Here is a 19,322-nt window from a genome sequence, read left to right as displayed (position 1 = left end):
TTTCCCCCCAGTCATCAATCTCCTTCCTTCCTTCCTTCCTTCCTCACCTCCCTGCCTCTGTCTCCCTCCAGTCAACCGAGACACACGCAGCGGAACCTCTTCCAGCGGGGAAGGTTTAAATAAATGATCTTTCTCTCCCTCCCTCTTTTTTAAAAATTGGTGTGTGTAGACGTGGTGACCTGCGAGATCCGTTTCCCCTTCAAACAGTGTCGCTCTCCCATTAAGGTTAATGAGGGAGGGGAGGAGGAGGAGGAGGAAGAGGAGGAGGAGGAGGGACTGAAGACCCCCCCCCCGCTTCCCGCCTGGTAGGATCTCGGAGCACAAATCGCCCAGCCCGGGGAGGGTGGCGTGCTTTGGGCCGGGGACGCTGGCAGGCGAGTCCGGATTCGCCCGTGGCTGTTGTTAGGGCAGGGGGAGCGTCGGGGGGCGCCTCCATCCTTTCTCTCGCTGCCTCCTCTGGATGGAGCTGCCTGGCTGATGGTGGAGGAAGCGGCCCACTGGCGGCACGTTTGCACTTTGCAGGGACCCAGCGGCTCCTCCAGCCACCGCCGCCGCCACCAGCAGCACCAGCAGGAGCGGGAACAGGAGCTGCTCGGCCGCGTCTCTCTGGCTTCGCCTCCGCGGAGCCGAGCTGCCTCACGCCGCCTCCCAGAAACTTTCTCCGGGCCCAAGAAGAGAGACCAGCCCGGCCTCGGGAACCCCAAGTCGGGGCTGCCCTTCTGCTGCCGCCGGGAGAAGCCAGCCATGAACCGGGAAGCGGCGGTGGCGGCGCGGAGCTGTCCGTGGTGCTGAAATGTCCGCGCCGGGTCCGGGAGCCTGGCGGGGCTCCTCGGCGTCCCTCTGATCGGAGGCGGCCGCCAAGGGGAGCCGAAGGGGCGCCCTCTTTCTCTCTCTCTCTCTCTCTCTGCCTGCCTGCCTGCCTCCCTCCCCATGTTGGATCGGGACCTCTGGGGCTGAAACAGCCATTCCCATGTGGATGCAGGATGGACCCGCTCTGGAGGATGGATCAACTGCTTCTCTACATCAATGCAGCCCTCCTGGTTTATTTCAGCTGTGCCGGCTTCTGTCTGGCGGATGCAGGTAAGTGGGGAAGCAGTTCCTTGGAGGGGTATTAAGAATGGGTACTGGTAGTAGGCACTCTTCCCTCCACACACCCCTCTGCTGTTCTCTGGGTTTATGTGCTCCATTCCTTAAGGGTGTCGTTTGTTTCTTGGAAAAGAAATTTTCCTCAACTTCCCAGACCTGTTGTATTCTCATGCAACGTTTGAACATCCCTTCATAAATGACTTCACCATCCAATGACACAAGAGTAGAGGAGGATCAACAAAGGAAAGGGGGGGGAATGTGTGCTTAACGTGCGGAACTCATTGCTACATGATTAAGGAAAGGTGAAGAAAGCACCACTGAGAGTTCTGTTAAGATATTTGCTTTAAAAAGAGGGATCAGCGCAGGGCAATGTAGTTTTTACTGGCTGTTAGTCATGCTCAGAGTTTCAAGGAGCCCCTACTTGTTGCGGTGAGATGGAATCATAGACTTGACCTCCAGCCTCCTATTCCTTTTGTCCAACTGTGCTTGAGAAGAAGGAGCCAGTAGGTAGCTGAAGTGACTTCCCTTTCTTATAATTCAAATGATTTATTGTGATGACCATATGGAACCAGCTCATGCAGCACCAGGCATGTGGCTTGTGACTCTTATAATCTGATTCCTCAACTACATGGGCCTTGTTCTGTCCCATGTTTGGTTCTACACAGCCTTAGTTTGTGAGTCTTCTTATTTGTGGGGGCAGGGGGAGAGACCCATGCAGGACTAGGGAGGGTCCTGAAATGTGTGGAGAGACAAAATGGAGAATTCTACATAATAGCTGTAATTGACCTCCTGTAAAGTGATAGGTTAGTGTCCAGATACCATAGTAGACAAGGTAATCTGGGGATCAGCCAAATCTGGCCACCAAAAACCACCAGCTGGATCCTCAACCCACAGGTAGAAGAGCTATGTGTATGGAATACAGTATTGGCTGTGAAGATTGAACTTGTGGGAGAACCCATCAGGCTTCTCAGAGTTGCTCTTCCCTAAGGCTAAGTTACTTTCTAGGAGAGGGGAGCAGACCATTAAACAAGCATAGTTTAATAGGTCTTGTGAAAAGAGCAGGTATTTAACTTGTACCATAATTTCATAGCCTGCCTCTGGCTTTAAGAAATTCTCCAATGGGAGAACATTAGGGCCTCAGAAGGGTGCTCAGCAGCAGCCTCACTAACAGATGCATAGGCTGGGAAATGTTGTTGTAAAGACCTGAGTCGTCCTGTGGATGCTGATAGCTCATGTGATGATGCATTGTAGACCACAAGGTCAAGTTTGCTGCTAACTCCATTATTTCTGGAGGGATACAAATTGTGACACCTCAGAAAAGGGATCTCGTCAAATAACAGACCAAGAAAATTTCCAGCTTTGAAAATTTGGGGCTCTTGTTACTTTGCTTAGTGGATGTATTTCTGTTACTCTTCTCCGGGTAAAAAAAAACCTCTCAGTGGCTAACATAAAAAAGAAACCAAAACATGGTAACAACAATACTTAGCAGCAGCAATTAGGAACCAGATTAAAATGGTTTAAAGTGCTATATTTTTTAAATGGTCTTTCTCCAAATGTCATCCAGTTCAGTGCTTGGCGAGTCTTCCAGAGCCAGGGAACCAAAGGTGACAAGAAGGCCCTCTCAGGCTGACCATGCACCTTGCCCCTGTAGGTGCAGAAACCTGAATGAGGTCTTTTGAAGAAGATCTCAGTGCAAGTTTGTATGGGATAGGATGGCCTTTGAAGTAACCTGACCCCAAGTTCTATAGGACCATATGGGTTAAAATCAGCACCTTGTACTGAGCCTAGAAAAGGCTTGTCTTATTATAGGCAGTTTTACGTGTGCAGGCACACACACACACACACACAGAGACATTTGTATCCCACCTTTCTTCCATAATGAATCCAAGGAAGAGATGTTTCCCAGGCAGTCGTGCATTCAAGCACTGACTAGCCCCAGACCTGCTTAGCTTCAGCAAGGTGGGAGCCTCCTGTGCCTTTATATGAGACCCTGGGACCAGAGGAATGGTCAGGTAGTGCGAAGGTTTGAGAAGACACTGTAGAGCAGGGATGGTCACTTGGTAGCCCACAATACAGATCTGGTCCCTGAGCCATGGTTGCCCTACTAAATTTTTGCCAAGGGTTGCTCCCAGCTTTGTTGATAAGGAAAATGAAACCTTGAAAAAGTTGTAAGCAACAGTGGTATTCCACAAGTTAATACTCCATCTCTCATTTGGGCTATGTATGTTTTGCTAAGGCAGGTGCTGTATTACTGCAGAGTCTCTCTTGCTCTCTGCTGCCAGAGTTGTTATGGAATCTGACCTCAATGAATGGATCTGTTTGTGGGGTCAAACACCATCCCAGCCTCTGGTGTCAGAGCCCAGCAAGGCAAGCAGCTTGCATTGTCCATGGCAGGCAGAGGTCAAGTCCAAAAGTGGCACCTGAGATTCTGAAGAGCCAGAGGCAGGTGAGCAAAACTGATGGTTGACTTCCCAAGCAGTTGTGGCACTTGAAAAAGAATTCATTAAGGTGGCAGTATGGAAGTGGGGAAAAGTATATTTCTAGTTGAGTGAGATAGCATATGTTAATGACAGGATTTCAGAAATGCAGTGTAAGCTCCTTCTTGGGGGAGTGCCTGCCCTCTGCCACACACCCCCATACTGCCTATGCTCCAGAGTAGGCAGACCAGTCTCAGAGGCACAGAGGCAGGTGATGCAGCACCAGACAGGCACATAGCTTTTGGTTTCCACAAGGCCCCAGAGCCTTTGTGGCTTCTTTAGTTACCAGGCCTGTCAGAGCCTACTGGAGCTACTGACAGTCACTGACATCACTTTCTCATTTTTCCTCCTTTTTCTATGCATTGGGCACACAGAAGCAAAGTGAAGCCCTGGCTGAGGCTTCAGACACCCACCAGCTGCATTTCTCCAGGATGCCATCTGGGCCATTCTGTCTCAAGGCCCAGATGCATTCTGGGGGAAAGAAGACGGTGAGTGGCTGCAGCCTTGGCCAGCAGTGAGCCTTCTGCAATCAAAGAAACATAGAGGGCCCACTGCTTCATCTACTACCCGGTACTTTACCTGGCAGCAGCCCCTGCCTATGAATGTTCTTGCAACAGAGCCCCTGTTGGTGTCTCAGGCCACCTGATTGCTTGGGGCTGACCAGCTGCAGTCCCCCTTCCTGCTACTATACAGGCAGTGCTCAGCCATTCCCTCTCTCTGCAAGCTGCCCTGGTGGTGCAGATAAAAAGAGATCTGCTGTCAGGGTCCCTTGCACTGGGACGTTAAAACTGAATTGCTGTCAGGATACAGAAGTTCCCTGTCTTGGCATAGAGTACACCAGGAGTCTGTCTCTGCCCAGGAGCACCCTTGTTACCTGATACTTCAGGCAGGGCTGCAAGCTGGCCCATGGTGTGTGCTCTTCCTTTTATCCTTCAATGACCCTGAAGCTTGGAAGGTATTGTCATGGCTGGGCGATCTTTGGTGGATGAAAGCATGTAACTCAGGGGGCTCATGGATATGTGGACCAATTGGATTCTGTGAGCTGATAGAGCAATGAACAGGCACAGGAATATGAGAATCATAGAACTGTAGAGTTGGAAGGGACTGTGAGGTTTATCTAGTTCCCTGCAATGCAAGAATCTTTTTGCCCAAGGTGGGGCCTGAACCTGCAGCCTTGAGATTAAGAGTCTCATGCTCTACATAGAAAGCTGTCTGCCCTACTGAGCTAAACTCATTGGTCCATCTAGCTCAGTGTAGTCTACACTGACTGGCAGTGGCTCTCCAGAGTTTCTGGTAGGGGACATTCTTAGACCTACCTGAAGATGCCAGGGATTAAACCTTGGACCTTCTTCACACAATGGAGGTGCTCTGCCAGTGAGCTGTGGACCTCTCCCCCTCCCCACCTCCCCACCCCGGCATGCGCACACAGCAAACTTGAGAGCAGTGTGACTTGTTAATGGCTCCCAAGCATGCAACACAGCATTTCCGTAAGGATCGGGTCTGTTTGCATCCCATGCCCATCACACCAAAATGGAATCCAAAATTTTAACAGAAGAGTCTTGGCTCCTGAAATCTAAACAATTCACATTATCTAGAAAGTTTCTAGTCATCATAGATTCACTGAAAATAACTGGGATATATTTTGCAATCAGAACAGTGAAGTTGTGTCATATAAGTTTGCATAATATAGTATGCAAATGAACCATACTTCTATAACCACAAGTTTCTTCTAAGTATAGAATTAGGGGGTGCTGGTACAAATTGGGATGAGTTGGATGTCTCTGTCAACTGATTTTATATGTCTGTGAGGAAGTAACACATGAAGAGCTTCATGCAACTAGAACTTGCTTGAAGAAGTTGCCTCAGATGGATAGTCTCCATTCTGCATGTGACTGTTTCAGTTGCACACTGAGGCATATGAACGCAATTCCCCAAATATTCTGACTCAAGTTTAGCTCCTAAGCAAACAGGTCATGTGATCATTACACATTTTCCCCTGTGCTACCCTTCTCCCCAATTCTAGACAGGTGGCATCTGGTTCTTTAATCAGTATTAGGAAAAGCACTCTGCACATGCTTCCTCTTCTCTAATGTTGCTTCACACATTCCAAGTTCCGAAGCTAAGCAGGGTCTCAACCAGAATAAGTCCAGGTTCTGATAGATGCTGCCCAGTGACCAGCAATTTCCTACCCAAAAGTCCAACCCAAAGGACTTTTCCTGTTCATGCAAAAATGCATTTTGCTCATGTTCTAACTGCAAAGAAATGGCGACCTCAAAGCAATGCAGATGGCAAGCATGTCTCATGCTGCTGGATGCCGTTCCTAGTTTAATGGGGTGACATACTCTCTCCAGGCAGAGCACATCCCCTCCCCCCCCTCCCCGGCAATGCCCATCTGCTTTGCTTCTTGCTGCCCATGCTGAAGTAGACATAACAGACACATGGTTGTCCTTGACTGCTTCTATTGTGAAGGAGCAAGGGACTCCGGAAGTCACTTTGTCTGGGAGGCACGGCTGGAGATTTATGAAGGTGTCCTTAAAATGGTGACTGTGGGTAAGATGTGGCACACACCCCCCTCCAAAAAGTCCTTTGCAATTCTAATAGCCACCCATTTCTCCTTTTTCATACCAACGCCATGGCCTCCTCCTCCTCCTCCTCTCACCTTATCCTTAGTTCACCTCAGATTCAAGCAGCTGAGATTGAATAAAGGAATGGGATGAAATAAAGGACTCAGTTTTTAGCTGATTTCCTCTTCACCTCTGCGCCCCCCTGGACACGCATACAAACCCTCCACAAACATTTTACTGCGTACATTATGAACTCATCCAAACAGCATTCTCTCCCCCACCCGCCCCCTGCTTCCTAAGCCAGCAGGAACTTATCCCACATCAGCACCATTCATAGTGTGCAAAATCCATCCCTTCAGGATGGCTGCTCTCCTTCTGCCTAACCATAGGTCCACCTCCATGTGCCATTCAAAAATCCTCCTACCTAAGATGGATAGGAATGTGGCTCTGTGCAGGCACCTTTGGTCTTGGGCCTCCCCTTCTTCCAGCATGTCACCCTCATTCACCAATTTTTAATAAAGCAGATAGGAACAAACCTTTCATAATGAAGGTTACCTCTGCCTGTGTACCTCTCCCTCAGCACTGGGCAGCTACAGGGTAACCCTGCTCTCTTAGAATTCAGGAAAAGCACATGCCAAGCAAGGACTGAACCCCAGCACCTTTCTGTTTCGCGAAATTAAGCGCTGCCCCCAACCTCCGATGACACTTGCGCCCCACCATGCTGAGGGGAACCCGTTAGCCATCTGTTGTAGCCTGCCAGCCAGGTTACAATCCCCCTCTTTCTGCAGTTCCAGGACAGACAGCAAAACAGGAAGCTTATGGAGCTCCCAGTGGGCATTTAGCTGGGTGGGTGACACTGTGCAGCTCTATGATGGCATGCAAAGCCCAATGGCAGGGCTGAGAGTGTGTTCTATGAGTCTGTGGGGAGAGGGAAAAAACAAGGTGCAAAATTTGATATTGTGTTCAGAAACCAGCAAGCAGGTTCTTAGTCCTTACTGTTGTGAAGAGGAGCCAGAAGTGACACAGGCAAAGTCTGTTTAAATCCCAGGAGATGGAAGAAGCTGAGTTCAATGGTCAGGGGTGTGGCTTTGGTGCTGTACGTGTAGATCTATGTCCCTTTCTTTCATTTCCATAAGTTATACAGAACCCAGCTTTACTTTACAAATGTGTGTTAGCTTGGGACAGAAATCCCAGTGTTTTGGGGATGTCCATGTTTCCTCCTTCACAGAGGGCCGTCCTCTAATTTGAAAGAGCCCTCTGCATTTTTGGGGGGGTGGGGTGCAGTTTGGTCCAAGTCAATTTTATATATAAAGAAGCATAAAGGCAGAGAGCCTTGAAGGAGAGAGAGCAGGAGAAGCCGTGAAGCTGTCTGCCAACAGTACTGAGAGCAAACGGAACCGGACACAGACTTTCCCACTTGCATTTCTATCTAAATTGCAGATTATTATTTCCTTAATGTGCATCTATTAACATATGCCCATTTTATGCAAATCTGTGTCCTCCTTCGGATAATTTATCTCCACTTCCTTGGTGATGTTTAAGTGGTCACCTTAAAGTGTTTTATTTCAAATCTTCCTTCCCAGCAGTTAATCAAGCCCAGGGATCATTGCCCAGGTTTCAGGCATTGGTTGCTGACAGCAACAGTTACAGCCAACACAGTGCAAACCTGTTGTTGGCTTGAGTGATTTGTGCAAACACGGAAGGATGCAAACGGTCTTCATACGGATGGTCTACGATTTAGTTTCCCTGTGGTGACTTCAGCAATCTGGGTGCACAACACGATCGCCCTCTTCCTCACTCCCCGAGGTGTTCATAAGTCATCTTTTGGCAAATGGCACACGGCTAATTTGCACCGCTTTATTGGCCCTATACATAAGCTAAAATCAAAGAACAGAAGAGCAGGATTCATTTAACGAGGGGTGTGCAGATGCCAGAAGGGAATGAAAAAGTTAATTTGGCAGCTGGCTCTGCAGGGAAAAGACTCATGCTGCCAGAGAACTTGCAGGTTTTGACTGGAGCAGAAGCCTCACTGGAAAAGTCCTTCTCCCCACCTCCCCTAATTTCTATTGTCCGCTCAAGGCAATTGCCAAGATAATATTTAAGTCATTTTTACAGCTTGGAAATGTGATTTAGCTCTGTAATAACACCAGGCCTGAGGCCTCTGTGGCGAGCCCTGGCTTAGTCCCTTAAGCTGCTGCGGAAGTGCTGCCCATTACTCAGATGCTGATGAAAGAGGGAACTGAACTGTGCACAATCTTTAAAGGCTCTAGAGTGGTGGTGTAGCAAATGGGCCCTAGGGCAGGTAAAGTGAAATGGACTTATCCTTACAGCACAAAACATGTGCTTCCACCGGGGGTGATCAGCAGCAAGGCTTTCAGGCCGTTTTATTTCCACATGTGCCCACATCAGAGGCATTTTTGCTTGCGGTGCTATCCAAAATTGTTACGGTCACAGAGATGTCACATTTGAAGGGCAGTCAAGGGGACGGGTGTCCTGCATTTGGGCTGTGAGTCTTTATTAAAGCCAAGTTTTAATGGAAACGTTTGGTCCCATTTTACCAAATCTCCAGTCTAAATCTCCAGATCTATTTGACTGTCATAGCTCAGGTTTGAAGACTTGCCCAAGGAAAATTCAGCTGGCTAGTGACACTGAGATGGGGAGCCATGGAGCGGCTGAATTTGTGGGAGGTAGTTGGTACCCAGTTCAGATCTTACCTCAGCCATGGACTCAGCATGTAGCCACTCTCATGTAGCCTCCTTCCTCCAATACCTCACCTCACCATGGTCTGGATTATAGGAGTTGGGACTGAGGCCATTCTCTCCCTCCAGTGTCCCAGAGGTGAAGACAGGGACATTGTTTTTGAGTACTTGTAACATCCTCACACCCGTTACCGCTTCCTGCCCCTTCATTCCACATTCTTGACAAGATGGGCGCTGGACCTTTTTCTAACCACCCCAAATGTTTCTGGTGGACTATTGATTGGGGAGGGGAATTGAACTGAGGAAACATTTGGGTTACCGAGTCAGATTGAATTTGGGGGAATAAACTTTTAGATGTTTTAATCTAGAGATGATTTGAAGGAGATTTGAATTGATTTGAAATGGGATATGTTGGGACCTTAACTGGGATAAATGAAATGAAGAAGAGCTGGTTTTGAGTGATTTGGGGCAAATTAACTGAGGGATTTATCTGAGAAGTTAGTTGTCTTATCTCAGTATCATTCCAGGGTAGCTACACTTATGTACACTTCCCTTGCAGTAAGTCCCTCTGAACTGAGCAGGCTTACTCCACCTTCAAAGGAAAAATAAAGACAATTGAATGAGGACATTAGTATGGGAATGTTCAGGGTGGCAGGAGAGGATATATTGCTTATTAATATCCTTCCTAACTTGCGCTAGCAAATTTGTTCACTTAGCAGAGTGCATTCCCCTTTACACAGCAGAAAACTGGTTGCAAACTCATGTGAGTTTCTTAAGACAATAAGCAATTCATTCTGGCTTGTCCAGATTGAAATGTGTTCTAATATTTTCCTGGTAAGACCCCTTGAATCTCTCCTAAAAGAATAAAGACACCACAGTCTTATTCATAAACAATAAAAATAAAGTTTACTCATGATCAGGCAGAGCACATTGTGATCCCTGAAGGCAGGCTTTAGGCTTAATGTTACTAACATGTAAAGACAGGTTTACCCCATAAGGGAGATGACCTGGGGGACTGCTTGGCTGGCAGCCAGCAGCTCATTCCAGGAAGTTCACAGGACGAAAAGAAGATGGAAAAGAGAGAGAGTGGCAGCATGCCTTGTCCTTTTACCAGGTCTGGAAAGGTCACGCCCACCCACTAGTCACATGCAAGGAAGGCTGCTCCAGCCCAGGAGGAACAGGAAGTTTTGACTGGCTGGAGCAACATCCCCTTGCATGTCCACTCTAGCAAAACAAGGAATGTTGTACTTGACTGCTCTCAGTGGATTACATCCCACAATTAGGAGCATACATGAGGTGTGGAACGTGGATCCCTGCTTGGTCAGCTGGAAGTGATCCTTCTTTGCCACAAGAAGCTAAGCAACAGGATAATTACAAATCTGCTATTCCTCTCTGGATTGGGAGAATGACAGGAGGGCTAGAGACTAGCAGCCCCTTTGAGAGCCCTTTTCTATCCACTGCTGTAATCAGGATTGCTTGGGTATTCTTGGAAAGGGGGCAAACAAGATCATAGATCACAACGAGGCTTCTGGAACACAGTCCCTGAATGTTCAGATTTCATTAAAATAAAAAGTCAACCTTTAGCCATGTCCCCTTGGATGTTGCTAGACTATAGCTCCCAACAGTGCCAGCCAGCATGACCAATGGCCAGGGATAATGGGAGTTGTAGTCTGAAAACATCTGGAGGATGGTTTTGCTTGTGGAAACAGAAAAAGAAAGAAGAAGAAGGCAATTTCTGCCTTTCCCAACCTGGTGCCCTCCAGATGTTTTGGACTACAACTCCCATCAGCTCCAGCCAGTTGTGGTAGCTGAGGCTGATGGAGGTCGGGGGTCTAAAACATCTGGAGGACACCATGTTGCCAAAAACTGTTGTTTTACTCATAACTGTTGTTTTATTCTAAGGTGCTACTGGAAGGATTTAAAAAAAAAAAATTCTTTCGACCTACCTGTAACTTGTTTTATTCAGTTACTCACTCTGAGATGAGCCTGCTTAAGACTGGAGCAAATAGAAACAGGACAAGATTCATTAGTAGTGATTTCTCTTGTTCAGGAACAGGGACAATTGATTTCTAGTTCCTGGTCCAGAAAGTAGACATTCTAGTAACAGAATCTATTTTATAAGAGCCATTTCAGACAAATTAGCAATTTTTTGCCAAATACTTTGTTACAACCTACTCCCCTGAGGGTGATGGACTGATTCCTTTAATTAGAGCCGAACATGCAAGCTGATGCAAAGCTTGTTAATGTGGGTGGAAAGGGGGCCTCTGAGCCAGCAGGAAACAGCCTCCCAATCAAAACAGAAGGACGTCAACAGTGAGTGGTGGGTGCAGAGTCCAAGAGTGGCACCCTGCTGGAAAAATGGCCCTTTGCAAAAACGACATGGGTAAACTGACAGATTGCTGCCCCGAGGACCTTGCAATCTGGAAATGTGACAGTGGAGGAGGCAATGAAGGAAGGCAAGCAAAGGCTGGGGGAAGCAGCGGCAGGGAGCTAGCGGAGTTACATGCAGAGGAAGGAGCTTTGCGCATACTGGGGAGGGGACTTCCTGGAAGAAGTTTAAAAGGAGGTGTTTAAAGGGAGTCTGTTCTGGGAGGAGGTCTCGGAGAGAGGGGGCTAGTTGGGTCAAGCAGGCAGGATCATTGAAGGGAGCAGGGCATGCCTGGGTGGCTTAGAGGGGGAGAGGGGGAAGGTGGCAACACTGTGCCACAAATTGCCCTAAGCCAGGCAGTGGGGAAGGCAGACACTCTCACCAGGGTGCCTACCTATTTCTTCCTGCGCTCTCTCTCTCTCTCTCTCTCTCTCTCTCTCTCTCTCTCTCTCTCTCTCTCTGTAAACTGATATAGCATAAGGTGCTATCAGTCTCCAGCATGCACACATGCTCTCCCCCTCTCTCAGAAATAGGGATGCATGAAAGCTGGTTTCTCTCGGGTTCTCATTTTTCCACCCTTTCACTTCAAGTCTCCACATTTCCATATCAGTTTGCAACTTTTTCTTTTAAATAACCCTCATTTAGTGCCCATTTCCCCTGATATACCAATTTTTCCTATGCAATTTTGCCTAATATACACAATTTTGCAAAGTGATTTCCTCTGAGAGAATGCATTTTCGAATCTTATTTTCTCTTACATTTTGAATGCACACTCAATGCTGCCATATGCATTTTTGTCCACTTTGCTCAGCTGGAGAACGGCACCACAAAATTTGGAGAAGTGCAAATTTTGAGGGGGGGGCCCTGCATTTCGGTTTGCATATTGTTTGGGAAAGTGTGAATTAGGGTAGGTTCGCCTTTAAATGTGAACTGCATCAAATTCCTCCACCAAACCTAGGGCTCAGAAGTAAAATACAAGGCTGCTTCTACAATGCCCTACCTCCCCACCCCCCACCTGTGGAGCCTTGAAAATCTCTGTACTTGGTGCTTTCCTCTTTTAGAAATCAACTTCTTGGGAAAGGGGTGGAGTGTATTCTAACACACCCCCCCCCGCCCCAGCTTGGCTGCTGGCTGCAGCTACACCCACCCATGGCTTGCTGGAGGCCTAAAATTATGGTGCCTCTGGCCCCATTTGCTGCTCAGTGGTTTTCAGAGCAGTTTCTTCTGTCCTTTCAAGAACAAAAGGCCATGATGCCAGGGGGGGCTTTGTCCTCTCAAAGTGGCAGGGGGACAAGGTGGTTCAGCATCCATCCCCATCCATCATTTCTTCCCACGGCCTCTGCGTGACTCCAGGTCCAAATGGCAGAGGTGGGCCCAGGATTTTTATGTGTACCTTTGTCACTAAGGCACTCTGAAGAGTGCTTTCAGCCCTTGCTAAAAACCCCATAAAGCTGGCACGCTATTATTCTGCATGTGGGAGCCCCACAGAGAAGAGTGCAAAAAAGAGTTCTCTGAATAGCAAAGTGCATGAGGGAGGCGGGAAACCCTTTTATATCCACACCTCCACTTCCAAGAAGGAAACAAGGACCCCCACAGCCCCAGGGGAGGAAAGAGAATGAGAGTGAGAGAGGGGTGGTCAGGTTCCATCTCTTGAGCGAGTGAGAGAGTGAATAGAGATCAGAAAACTTAGCAACGGAACTGCAGGTCATGTTCTTACGCCTCTCATTTCTGCAGAAAAGGTCAAGGCACAGGGAACAGAAAGCTGCCACGATGGCATCTTGACATTTAGAGCTTCCTGGCAGGTTCCACTAAGCGATGCCTCGAAGTAGACAAAGGCAGCCCAGCCCAGAGTCTCAGCTATAGCTTCAATCGGCTGGAGGGACATCCAGGCCAGGGGCCCGGCCTAGAGGTGGTGGCACTTTGGCACAGAGGCTTGGTCTTTGCAGCCGAGCTGGTGAAGAATCACCCCCACCTTGGTGTGGAATTGCCCACCTGTTTCTTTGATAGCTCCGGAATTGGGCATCTCGCCATGTCTATGGAACATCTGTAAGCAGGCTTGCCATTCAGATTGGGAAGTAGTAACAAGCAGGGAACCTCTGATTTGAGGTTCCTTTGGCTAATCTGTATTAAGCCATTGAAAAGTCCTCCCTGAATTTCTCCAGTTGGTAAGCGTGTGATGCAGGATCCCCAGGTTCAAATCTCATCTTAAACGTTGATGGCCTTATCTAAGGCCCTGTTTCCTCAAGTTCCCCCAGATCTGGGCACTCTTCCCCCTCACAGGTCTCTTGCAATGATGACTACATGTGGGAAGCACTTTGAACCCACAGCAAATGGTGTGTGTGTGTGTGTGTGTGTGTGTGTGTGTGTGTGCATAAGCTTTTAGGGTGCTTCCTATGGCTGCTTAGAACCATGAATGAATGCATAGTATGCCTGTTCATTTGCAGAAAAAAATGGAAAACAAAAGGCAGGAATCTGGAGACTGCAGGCTTTGAAACCTCCAAATCTCTTGGCTGGGAGGGCTTTTGACTTCTCTGTTGGACTGTGTGGGTGCTAGTGTGTGTTTGAATGAGTGTTGTGTGTCTGTATGAATAGAGTGTGTGGGAAGGTGAAGTGCAAATGGGCGCAACGCAAGTTCCACAATGAGTGCACCACCATCCGTGGCTCTCGCTTGCTGTCAAAAAGCTTTTGGCATCTCTTGACCCGTCTGGAAAGGCTCTGCAGTCTTTAAGCTTTTTACAATGTTGGGGGTGCACCCTGCAGAACGGGAACAAAGTGACCTACAAACTCCTCACTACCTGGCCTTGATACAAATTCCGCTCTGCTCCCTTGCTGCTTTTAAGTGCAGCTTAGGAAGCCCTGCAGCCAGGAAGGTTGCTGCTTTTTGGCCCTTCAGAGTGGCCAGCAGAGATGGGAGCTGAGCTCCAGTGCTGGTTGCCCTTGAGAGAGCTCAGCTCCAACAGCAGGATGCAGCTGCAGTCATGCCGAGACTGCAAGACTGTGCCCACTTGACCTGGGAGGAGTAAGCCCCCGCTGAACTCAGTGGGACTTACTTCAGAGTAGGCATGTGCAGGATTGTGCTGTAAATCCCTTTTGTCTGCTGTTTGCATGCCAAAGGAGCAGCTGCTAAATTGGCACGCATCCATCTAGTTGGCTGTTCAGAGAAGACTTAAGTTCTAATCCATGATTATTTATTTTTAAAAGTAATGCTTTAAAAGTAAAGCTTAAGGCAGTGATGAGACAGCTGTAGCAGAAATGGACACGCTCATCCTATAACTAGATATGTGCTTTCTTTTTTCTTTTTCTAAGAACCTTGTATTCCTCCCGAATCCCAAAGAGTAGCTATGATCAAAAACAGTGACAGGCTCTAGGTAAGCGAATGGGTCACTGGCTAGTTTCTTGTTGGCCTCCTCACACCTGCTGGGAATCTTGCAGACCCTGTTAAGTAACAGGCACCAAATTTACTGGCTTGCTTTTTACTTGGGTCTGGGCTTTTGCAATGGCAACTAAATATCTTGCTCCAATATAATTTTGGAATTAGAGCAATGCAATTAGTGAGAGAAAGGGACGCGGGTGGCACTGTGGTCTAAACCACAGAGCCTAGGGCTTGCCAATCAGAAGGTCGGCGGTTCGAATCCCTGCGACGGGGTGAGCTCCCGTTGTTTGGTCCCTCCTCCTGCCAACCTAGCAGTTCGAAAGCACGTCAAAGTGCAAGTAGATAAATAGGTACCGCTCCGGCGGGAAGGTAAACGGTGTTTCCATGCACTGCTCTGGTTCGCCAGAAGCGGCTTTGTCATGCTGGCCACATGACCTGGAAGCTGTCTGCGGACAAATGCTGGCTCCCTTGGCCTATAGAACAAGATGAGTGCCGCAACCCCAGAGTTGTTGGACCTGTCAGGGGTACCTTTTACCTTTACCTAATTAGTGAGAGAGAGGGAAAGAAGATATCTTCTTACTTGCTTCCCTTTGCCCACCCCTTCATGTGAGATTTCTCAAGTGAGTTTTCCTGTCTCCAGCTGAATTCACTTGTCCCTCTACATCTCAGGACCCACCCATATCATCCTTATGCATATTGTGAACCCCTTGTGCCTCCTTGCCTGTCTGACGTTCTTATGCAGCTACTGCTGTCCCTCACTTTCTTCTCCCTAAATCCAGAGATCCCCTTTGCTTTGAAAATACAAATAGGAGAGCTGCATCAATTGCATATAGGGAATCACAGTGGTACCTCGACTTATGAATTACTCGACATACAAATTTTTCGACTTACGAATAAAAAAGTGCCCACACGCCTATGAATTTTTCAACATCCGAAGGACATCCGTTGGCGGTTTTAGATGGGGTTTACTTGACTTACAAATTTTAGATGCAGTTTACTCGACTTACGAATTTTTTTGAATTTTTCGTTTCCAATGCATTCCTATGGGGAAATTGCTTTTTTAGACTTACGAATTTTTCGACCTACGAATGTGCATTCAGAACGCATTAAATTTGTAAGTCGAGGTACCACTGTATATGGAGGGGAAAGCTTGGGACATTAACAGTTGGAGGGGGAGCACCACGTAGATGAAATCCACAGTAATATGAGGTATGGAAAGCCCATAGTCTTACCTATTTCTTAGGACCATTGTGAGGCTAAATGTACACAAAACAGCCTTTGCCTGCATTCCCTCCTCTCCCTAGGGCATATTCTAATGTGTAAACTAGTGTGTTTTTCCTAGCGCCTATCCGGTTAGGGGCTTTTCTGTGCTGCATATGTAGATCCATGCACACACAGAGTCTTCATCACCATTATCCTTGCACATTTATTCTTCTTCATTCAAAGCATGCTGCCTACATTCTCCCAATCTTTTAAGGTGGTGTTGTAAGATGGGGAGAGGTCTGTGCAGGAGAAGGCTAATGGATCCAGAGGTCTTGCTGGGGTGTCTCTTAACAGTTCTGGGCAAAGTTGCCAGATGCATCATTTATTAGGGAGACTACAGGTGATGTGTTTCCATGGGAGTTAATTGTTCAGTGATTGCTTCTTGATACAGATCCATTATGGAATGCTCTGAATAGGAAAAGCTTAAAAGGGCAGCCTACCTTCCTTCCCAATAAACTGCAGTTTTTGAGTGGAGCTATGAGGTTTTGAGGGGCTGCCTCTCTCTAGAGTTCTGATGTGGGGCAGTAAATTTGCCTCTCATTGGAGTGTTTCAGGTGTGCCTCCATTGCTGCCAGCATATTTGCATTGCTATAGGGGTGGGGTGGGGTGGGGTGGGGTGGGGTGGGGTGGGGAGATCAGCCTGGGACCCTTCAGGCCTCTTATTCTGTAAACTTGAGGTTTAGAATCCTAGAGCCAACTTACTAGCCAAACCAGTTAAGGCAATGGTACCGGTCTAAGTGCCTGTCATCAGCATCTTAAAGTGTGAGCCCTGTTGCTGTAGAGACAAATGGGTGGGCCTTTCCCCACCTCACCTGACTGGATGTCACATCTTCCTAGGATGGAGAACCGTAGGCCAAAGAGAGCTGCAGGTGGGGTTAGTTTGGCTGGGCTGGAAGTAAGACAGAGAGGCTTGTCTACCCTGAGTCTGATGCTGTGGGGAAAGCAAGAAACTGAATGGGGAAGCAAGATCTGTTGGAGTTTTAATGCTGCGAGCCTTTCCACCCTATGCTCAAGTTGTACATATGTGTAAATAAAACCATACTCTCCGCTGACCTTCATACCAAGGAAACTGAACCATGGGTAGACACAGGCACCCCTGGAGTCTCTTGCCACTCAGGGATTGGGGGTGCATGCAAGGGTAAATGATTTGCAGCTGGCAGCAGGATTAATTACTAACCAGATGGGAGCAGTCTAGATAGAGCCCAGGAATGCACACAGCTGGAGAGGTAGGTAAAGCAGTTATAGGGGATAACTCCGCAGGGAGAGCAGCCAGAAAGGGGGCAAAACAGGAAACAGAGAGTGGAGGGTTTGGGGAAAGGATACAGAAGACTGAAGATAGGAACAGGGAGAGAGGAACACCAAAAGCTTCCAAAGGAAACTGTTCCAGATTAAAGCTGCACCCCCTGAAACTTCTCATTGCTTGAAGAAGTGTGGCAAGTGAGGGAAACAGGATTATTATCCCCATATCGTAGATGGGGATTGAGGCTTAGTAAGCCTTGCTGAAAGCCACCAAATGCATATGGGGTTTAAGAGGAAAGAACACAATTGCATGAGAATTAAAGCATGCGCACCAAACCAAAGAAAGAGGTTGATGCAGCTAGGGGAAGGTGTAATAGAGGCTTGGCTTTACCCACTGCTACTGGCCAGAAGCACTGCAATGCATGGCCTCTGAATACTAAGGTTCCATTTAGCTGTAAGGGCTACTAGCTATCCAGACATGTTGCCTCCACAAATTTCCCTTCTGCATTTCTCCAAACTACCCCAGTATGAGCAACCACCAGCTCTCCTTCAGGTGGGAGCGAGTGCCTAATAATAATAATAATAATAATAATAATAATAATAATAATAATACTGCCCTTCAGCAGAGGATCACAGGGTGGTTTATAATATAAAAACACAAAAATGCTTAACATAGTAACAAATAAAAACAATAAACTCCCCGCAGTTTAAAAAGCCATAGATTGTTGTTGTTGTTGTTGTTGTTATTTATTATGTTTCTTCTGACAGTCAATTCCATTAGCTTAATCATGTGTGGTGTGAAGAAGTCCTTCCAGCTACCTTCTCTCCTGCTAAGCATCTTCTCCATTCATGTGATGTGAATCTCCCTCTCCTTGCAGACAGCCCCTCCGCTCCGGTCAATGTCACAGTCAAGCTCCTGAAAGCCAACTCAGCTGTTGTGACCTGGGACGTCCTAGAAGAAGAGGTGGTCATAGGATTTGCCATCTCCCAGCAGGTAGGTGGCAAAATCCCTTCCCTTAAAACTGGACTTTTTTGCGAGATCAGAATGGAGGCTCAATAAACAGCCAATGTTGTCTAACCTCCCAGCAGCTTTGTGCAGTTGAATCAGTAAAGAGGTTGTCTGGAAGCAACCTCAGATTCAGAATTGTTTCTTTGCATCTAGTCATCGGATCATAAAACAAGAATTTAACAATGGGAACTACGTAAAAGATATACACAAACCTGAATAAATTTATATGAAACTTGAACAAACTGTTACAGTAATTAAGAGTTACAGGTAGGTAGCCGTGTTGGTCTGCCATAGTCAAAACAAAATAAAAAAAAAAAAAATCCTTCCAGTAGCACCTTACAGACCAACTAAGTTTGTTCTTGGTATGAGCTTTCGTGTGCATGCACACTTCTTCAGATTATAATTAATTATTATTATTCAGATAATTAAGAGGTTGATGCAACTCACTGCCTAAAGAGTTTCCTTGTCAATCAAACTTCAGAAAGATGCAATGACTTTCTCTTCCCTCCTTCCATTCAGACATTCCTCTGTCATCAGAATTTAAAGGTCTTCTGACACCTTGTCCTGCGAGAAAAAACAAGTTATTTCAAAGCAGCAAGCAAATGATTGGGACCAGTGGCATAGGAAGGGGGTGCGGTGGGGCAGTTTGCTATTGGGTGTCACAACTGAGGGGGGTGACAAACTGGAGAAAATAAGTATTTTAAAAATAAACTTATTGAAGTGCCTCTCCGAGAGATTGGCAGGGCTCTCCGGGTCCCGGATGCCACCCTGCTTGCCTTGGGACCTTCGCCCCGCCCCTAACCCAGCTGGCCAATCGGTGGTGGGGTGAAGGCAAGGAAAGGGCTGATGCTGCCAAAGTCGACTTCCTTAGCCCCCTGCCAGCAGTGGTTGGGTTTTTGGGGCTGCTGCGGCGGACTGTGCAGGCCGCTGCTTCCTGTTTCAACCACCCTGATAAGAGGAGAGGAGAGTGATCGAAAGCAGTCACTAAACTGTGTCTCAATGAGCTCTTGCAAAAACATTGGAACCAAAAGCGGCTGGGAGGCAGGGCAGAGCAGGTCCTTGAACCAGTGGCCTTAGTCCCCGCCAACAGCTGTTGGGCTGCAGGGGGCGCGGGCACCGCGGACGATCTCCTGGGCCGCTAAGCCAAAGCTGTTTATGCTCACAATGTTCAGTAAATAAAACAGAAAATAACACTTGCGACTGTAAGTGTCTTATTTTTCTTTCATTTAATAATTTGAATGTGG

General features: G+C 47.5%; 1 protein-coding gene across 1 annotated transcript in view; it reads left to right on the top strand.

Annotated features, from left to right (window-relative positions):
• Positions 1–294: 294 nt before the first annotated feature.
• FNDC5 (fibronectin type III domain containing 5) overlaps positions 295–19,322 on the top strand; it is a 31,937-nt gene continuing 12,909 nt past the window's right edge. Inside the window, exons 1-2 of the mRNA XM_033157565.1 lie at positions 295–1,080; positions 17,948–18,063. Coding sequence (XP_033013456.1) covers positions 984–1,080; positions 17,948–18,063 — 213 coding nt within the window. The 5' untranslated portion in view covers positions 295–983. The remainder of the gene's footprint in view (positions 1,081–17,947; positions 18,064–19,322) is intronic.

The sequence above is a fragment of the Lacerta agilis genome, chromosome 8, assembly GCF_009819535.1.
Source record: "Lacerta agilis isolate rLacAgi1 chromosome 8, rLacAgi1.pri, whole genome shotgun sequence".
Lineage (NCBI taxonomy): Eukaryota > Metazoa > Chordata > Lepidosauria > Squamata > Lacertidae > Lacerta > Lacerta agilis.
The sequence above is the reverse complement of the archived record's forward strand: the minus strand, read 5'-3'. Positions and strand labels throughout refer to the sequence as shown.